A 6,877-nucleotide genomic window follows, 5' to 3' on the forward strand; every position below is an offset into this window, starting at 1 on the left:
AAACTTAAAAACACGTGACCAGTACTCACACATCGACCGGCTCCTTCGACAAGGGCTAGGGTAGGGTAAGGTTTGATGGGTCGAGAGGTTGAGTGTCGCGACTCGCGATGACGAACCTCTGCAGCCACGCGATCTCAACTCTGGATGCAACGTAGCTTCAACGCAGTCGATGACGATAAAAAATTGTAGGGCACCCGTGGGGTCCACCACGGGATGGATCTCTCCGTGCGCAGCTCACTCCCAACGACCAAGTGCTGGTGCCAACTCCCACGCATTCAGGCGTAGCACTACGTATGCGAACTCTTTTTAAGGAAGATAACGCGAAACACGTTGATATATACTAGTATAGGGCACCCGTGGACCCTGGCATCGTGGAACATGCATTTCTATCGCTCACATCGTCGCCGACGCCATAACGTTGATAAAAACGGCACACACCACATTTAGGATAGATATATGTTGGCTCAAGTCCACTATCTACTTGTGGAGAAACACCTTGAAGAGAATCGCAAGGAGTGCGACGCCACTCGGCACAAAGATGCCGAGGAGATAGTTCTTGGAGTTTTCTGGCGGGCAACCCGTACCACCGGCGAGGCGCGCGCAGCTCGTTTCGTCGTACATGGACATGAGTGTGCCCGTGATCGAGCAGCAAAAGACGACAAAGAAGAAGTAAAAGAGGCAGCCGGCAACGATGGGCTGGCGGCCGCCGTTCTTCTTGAGCTCGGCGACAGCGGCCTTTTGCGGTGGAAGCAAGACAACCCAGCAGCAGCCAACGACGGCAAAGCAATACGAGATAATGTACGAGTACGCGACTTGGTTGCGCGTCTCGTCCGAGTCAGCCTTGATGAGCGTCTTGTTGTAGTCGAGAGAGCCGTCAATCAAGTTGGTGATCATCGTGCCAAATGTACCCGGGAGGTTGGTGACGGTCGTCAAGAGCCCGTACATGACACCTTCGTTGCCGACCTCGGCGAGCTCGACAATGACGTACGTGCCAATGACAAAGTTGATGCCAATGGGAATGTTCTCCATGATCGGCACGCCAAGATAGAACCACTGGTTGCGGACGATATCGTAGACGGTCAAAAACTGGCAAACCGAGTCGATGATGTTGGCCGTGAGAATGGTGCTGACGAGCACGTAGCGCCAGTTCCAGTGCGTGCCGTAGGTGCCCGTGAGGACCAAGACAACGGCAAAGATGAGTTGACCGACGACGCCCATGATTTGGTTGTTGAGGTTCTCGACCTTGGCCCAGTTGAGCGACACGTAGTACGTCGCTGTCGACGTGATGTTGCCCGTGAAGAGCGAAAAGAGAAAGTTGAAGCAGAGCACTTGCCACACGGCGCGGTGTTGGACGAGCTCCCAAAAGTTGGCAAAGTAAATGCCCACGGGCACCCGCTCGCGCTTCGTGTCCTTGACAAAGAACCAAATCACCGGCACGTTGATGATCGATGGCACCGCGAGGATCCAAAAGTATCCGTTGATGCCAATGTCCCAGTCAAAGTCACCGGAAAACTCCTTCGAGTTGAGGCAGAGACCGCAGATGAGATAGATGATGGCCATAAAGACCGAGCGCGTGGCGTAAATCATCGACTGCAAGCGGCCGCGGATCGCGAGCGGCTCGCGCTGCGCGTACGTCAACATGAGACCGTCCTGCGCGACGTCGGCCATGACGTAGCAAAAGCCCACAATCGTGCAGAGTAGCGCGAGCTGCGACCCATCCGAGCTCGAACCCGGCTCGCCCGCCGGCTTGCACGCAATGTAGACAAGAATCGCAGCACACAACGTCCAGCCAATGAACATGTACGGCTTGCGCGAGTAGCCAAAGATCGGGAAGCAGTCGTTGAACATGCCAAAGAAGACCTTGATGGTCCAGCCGAGCGTCATGAGTGCCGAGGCGGAGCTCAAGACGTTGGTTTCGAGCTGAAAGTAGGAGGCGAGGATGGGAAACTTCGTGGCAGGGACGCCACCGTAGACGATACCGATCATCGCGTACTGGTAGAGGATGGCGAGGATCTCGGGTGATGTGTACACCGGGGCGTCGCCTTCGCGGAGCGCGCCGCCTTCCATCTCACCGGGCGTTTTCATGTCATCGTACTCCGGGTCACCCGGCTTGGCGGCCTTGTCGACCGAGTGGACGTACGAGACGCGCTCCATGAGCGCATTGCTGGTGCGGTCCATGCTGAGAGCTGGTAAATTGCAGAATGACTATATTGTGTGCAAGTCGCTGGTTTTCTTTCGCTGCTTTGGCGCCGAGCTGCCTCGCTTCCCCCTTCGTAGTACTCTCCGAGCGATCTTTGTAATCCGTTATCAGAAGGGTAGCAACGTCGCAGCATCCGACTGGAGTGTTCTAGGGAACGTCCACGGGCATCTGGTGGACTCGCGTGTGGAAGGTGCGCGCATTTGGGATTCGACTTTGGCGTCGAAAATTTCATCTTGGTGTTTGTATTAAATACGTTGGATGCACCTGGCATGCGCAAACTTAAAAACGCAAAAAGGTAGGCGTTCGTGCCGACGCATCTGAGTCGTGCTGCGCAACGGCTTCCCACTCGGGGTAGAATCTGAGGTAAAACAGGTTTTTCTCCGGAGACTCCCTGACGACGGGCTTCTCGTGAAGACCTACGTACAAGAACGGTAATTCCTATCGTCCAGAAGAACGCAATGGCCTCAGCACAAGTCCCTCACACAGTCAAGCGCTTCACGATACACCCAACGACGTGAGCACCGCGTTGTGATAAAATGGATTGCAGCACCACGATACCACAAGTGGCAGCCAATTGTGGTGTCGAGACAATCTTCACCTTTTGAGTAATGCGTGGACCTGTTCCTAAAATTTAGAGACAGGTCCATGAAAAGACGTCCTCCATACTCCTTCTCACGCTCCGAGAACTGCGATGAACATCCTAGTTTCCAATTCGAACGCCGGACTGGATGATGCAAATGCAACCTAACGTAGGCACTGACTGTCCTGTCTATGGGGCAGCATATCTTTTTGTCGCTATAGAAATACCACCCCACATTTTCTATGAGCCTTAGTATCCAGCGGCCATCTTGAAATGACTATAGTACGGTACATGTGGTTTTGCGTGTCTTTTGATTACAGTGTACTAGTAGCGTTGCCACTCGCGGGCCGAGAAGGGTCGTTGTTTCACGCGACTACTAGCGTAATCAAGCGCAGAAGCAAACCTTCCTGCCTCGCTCGATGATCTCGTTAGCCCCAATGACGTAGGGATGGCGTTTTACCCACGTCCTGTCTTTTAAACGTGTTTGTACGTGGACGCGCTCGCTTCAGTCGACGCAGCGTCAGTGTACAAGAGAAGACGTTAATTAAGAATATAGTGCAGTGCGAGGCGGTTTACGGTCACCGGGACTGTCGACGACTTAACAGCATTTGGTCGACGGCTACTCGCAGTTTTTCGCTGGTAGAGCGCTCGTCGCTTGGCCTGGATGATCTCCCGCTTCTGGAGGTAGCGTGTCTTGAGCTTTGCGAGGACGACCGCCTTGTGCCGGACATAGTACGTGCGGGCACGCTGCCGGTTCTTCTCGAGTTGCGCGGGTGAGAGCGGACTCCGGGTGCGCGTCTTGAGCAGACACGGCCTAATACCCTCCATGCCAATCGTCAAATGCGCATATAGTCTTCCACGCGCGGTCTCCGGCTGGTTGGCGCCATGTCGCAGTGACCTAAGCGAATCAAGGGCAGTTTTTATTTGCCACGTAGAATCCCATTCTGGTACGCGGTACGTCCGCATAATTAGTGCAGGGTCGACTGCCCGACGACGGAAAAGGCCATTGTGCACATCACGATTACGCTAAAAAGGGATCTCGCGAGCTCGAGTCCCTCATCGACGACACAATTACGAGACCGTGACAACATGCAGAAGTATCTCGTTTCCTTCTGCCTTGACATTGGCTTGGGATGTTGCAATAAGTCGTCAATGAACAGTGTACCATAGAGAATTTGACACGTCATGCTACGACCAGACTTAAGCTACGCGCACGGAAACAAGCGGGCGATCTGAGGTACACGATGTCGGCTCAACAACAATACCAATTTCATCGGCCTTGTCGAGGTGCACACTCTTGCGCTGGAAATCACACGCTACGAGGCGGCATACACGCGAGTATCGATAGACCTTGGACGATGCTACAGATGCGAGCTTGAAACAGTGTTGCATGCGTTTGCAGCGTGTCAGAAGCCGAGGGTCTGGTAGCCTGGAAATGCTCTGTCCAAGGTGCGAACGTCCACCACTGTAGTTAGTGCTGGAGCTCGAGAATTGCTGAATGAACACAGCCCCGTGCGCAGCATTTCTACTTGGCTGCACATCGGGGCGAGGCTGCCAAATCAAATCGTAGGTTCATCCAAAAACAAACGTATGGATAACACGACACTTTGGTTCGACTTGTCAGTTGAACGACACAACCGGAGGTAGGACACCCGACTACTTCTTGGCGATGAAGAGCTTGTACGCGGCAAAGAGTGCGACGATGGCACCGGGCACGAAGATGATGGCGAGGTACGTGTGCGGCGTGCCTTCCGGGCACGGCACCTTGCCGCCCGCGAGAAGGAAGCAGCTCGTGCTCGGGAACATGGACATCAAGCTGCCCGTGATGGACGTGACGAGCACGACAAAGAGCGTGACAAAGATGAGCGCGGCCACCTTGGGGTGGCTGCCGCCGTTCTTCTTGAGCTCGGCGACGGCGGCGCGCTGCGGCGGGAGGAGGAACACCCAGAGGCAGCCGAGCACCATGCACGAGTACGAAATGATGTACGAGTACGCGACGGCCGTCCGCGTCTCGGGCGCATCGTCGAAGATGAGCTTCTTGCTGTAGTTGAGCTGGCTGTCGACGACGTTGGTGATGATCGTGCCAAAGGTGCTCGGGAGGTTCGAGATCGTCGTGAGGAGACCGTACATGACGCCTTCGTTGCCGACCTCGGCGAGCTCGACAATGACGTACGTGCCAACGATAAAGTTGATACCGACCGGAATCGTTTCCATGAGCGGCACGCCGAGGTAGAACCACTGGCTGCGAAGGACAGCGAAGATCGTGCAGAACTGGACCACGGCGTCAATCGAGACGGTGACGAGGATCGTGATGACGAGCACGTAGCGCCAGTTCCAGTGCGTGCCATAGGTGCCCGTCGCCGTGATGACGGCCGCAAAGAGGAGCTGGGTCACGACACCGACAATCTGCTGGTTGAGGTTCTCGACCTTGGCCCAGTACAAGGCGACGTAGTCACCGGCCGTCGACGTGATCGCCTGGAACAAGCCAAAGAGGAAGTTGAAGAGGAGGACCTGCCACACGGCGCGCTTCTGAGCGAGGTCCCAGAACTTGCCAAAGTACGAGCCAACGTCGACGCGGCTGTGTTTCTCGTCCTTGACGAAGAAGTAGCACACGAGCACGTTCAAGCACGACGGAATTGCCAGAATCCAAAAGTACCCGTTGATGCCAATGTCCCAGTCAAAGTCGCCGGCAAAGCGATCCGAGTTGAGGCAGATGCCCGACACAAACTGGATGAGACCCAAAAAGATCTGGCGCGTCGCGTACGAGAGCGACTGGAGGCGACCGCGGACGGCTTCGGGCTCACGCTGGGCGACCGCCAGCATGAGCGCATCCTGGGCGACGTCGGCCATAACGTAGCAAAAACACGCAATGGTCGCGAGGAGGATAAAGACTGGCCCGTCGGTCTGCGAGCCCTGCTCCCCGTTGTCGCGGATCGCAATGAAGAGGAGGACGGCGCCGCAGAGAAACCAGCCGAGGACCATGTACGGCTTGCGGTGGTAACCAAAGATCGGGAAGCAGTCGTTGAGGACACCAAAGACGACCTTGAGCGACCAGCCGAGCGTCAAAAGCGCCTTGGCCGAGTTGGCCACGTTCGTCTCGAGAGCATAGTAGCCGTTCACGACGGCGTAGCGCATGCCACTGACGCCGCCGTAGACGATACCGATCATTGCATACTGGAAAAGAATGGAGAGACACTCGGCCGACGTGTACACCGGGGCACCGCCGACACGGAGCGCACCGTCTTCGAGGTCGCCGGGCGTCTTGGTGGCTTCGTAGTCGTCAGCGTGGTCCGCAGTCACCTTGTCGACCGAGTGCAAGTACGAGACGCGCTCGGCAGAAATAAACTCCTTGGCAGTGCTCATGCTGCTGCCCACACCCGATGAGGAAAAAGGAAAAGTGAGTGCCGAGCCCACCAGCTTGCTACCTTGTCGTGGCTGCTGGACCGTGGTATTGCCCTTCTAATGCCAGCGTTGTCTGACTCAGACGCCGCGATGATCACGTCGGTACTGGCTCGCTCGTTTTCTGCACCGTGGACCTGTGTCCCGTCCAACGCCGAGCTGCACAAGGGTTCCTCGTGCAACAGCACTCGGTGTTGGTCTCTAGGAAGAGACGGCGTTGTCTAGCTCGTTCTTCCTCCATAGCAACAACAGCAGTGAGACGGCGATGCATTGCAACGTTCACGCTCCACACACACAAATCCTCAACATGTCCACCATGTTGCGTCGACATCTACGCCAGAGCTTCACGCCAGGACATGCAGGATGCGAATCGACAGTCGAGCGGACAATGTCCATTTCGGATGATACTCTAGTCGATGCAGACCTGGTTTTTAAAATTTAGAGCAACATACGTCCTCACACATATGTCCTTTATCGTCACAGTCGTATACCACGGTGCCGTGACTGCGGCGCGTTTTGAAAATTTCAAAAGCAGATCGTGCACAGAAGTCACTAATTGATAACGTACAAACATACGTGCAACTACACTTTCTACCGTAGCTGCGTTCCACAGTATCTGGCACCGCGTGAACGCGTTAGACTCTTGGGACTTGGCTGGTGTGTGAAGACACCATGTGCGCCAAAGCTTTTTCGCTCGA

At 55.4% G+C, this 6,877-nt stretch overlaps 1 protein-coding gene across 1 annotated transcript; it reads right to left on the reverse strand.

The window, feature by feature from the left end:
• Positions 1–4,436: 4,436 nt before the first annotated feature.
• On the reverse strand, positions 4,437–6,143 carry SPRG_17034 (hypothetical protein; the record flags this gene model as incomplete). Its single annotated transcript, XM_012356321.1, has 2 exons — positions 4,437–5,358; positions 5,437–6,143. The coding sequence occupies 2 exons, from the start codon at positions 6,141–6,143 to the stop codon at positions 4,437–4,439; spliced, it is 1,629 nt and encodes a 542-aa protein (XP_012211711.1).
• Positions 6,144–6,877: the final 734 nt, after the last annotated feature.

This window comes from Saprolegnia parasitica, assembly GCF_000151545.1.
Source record: "Saprolegnia parasitica CBS 223.65 unplaced genomic scaffold supercont2.434, whole genome shotgun sequence".
Lineage (NCBI taxonomy): Eukaryota > Oomycota > Saprolegniomycetes > Saprolegniales > Saprolegniaceae > Saprolegnia > Saprolegnia parasitica.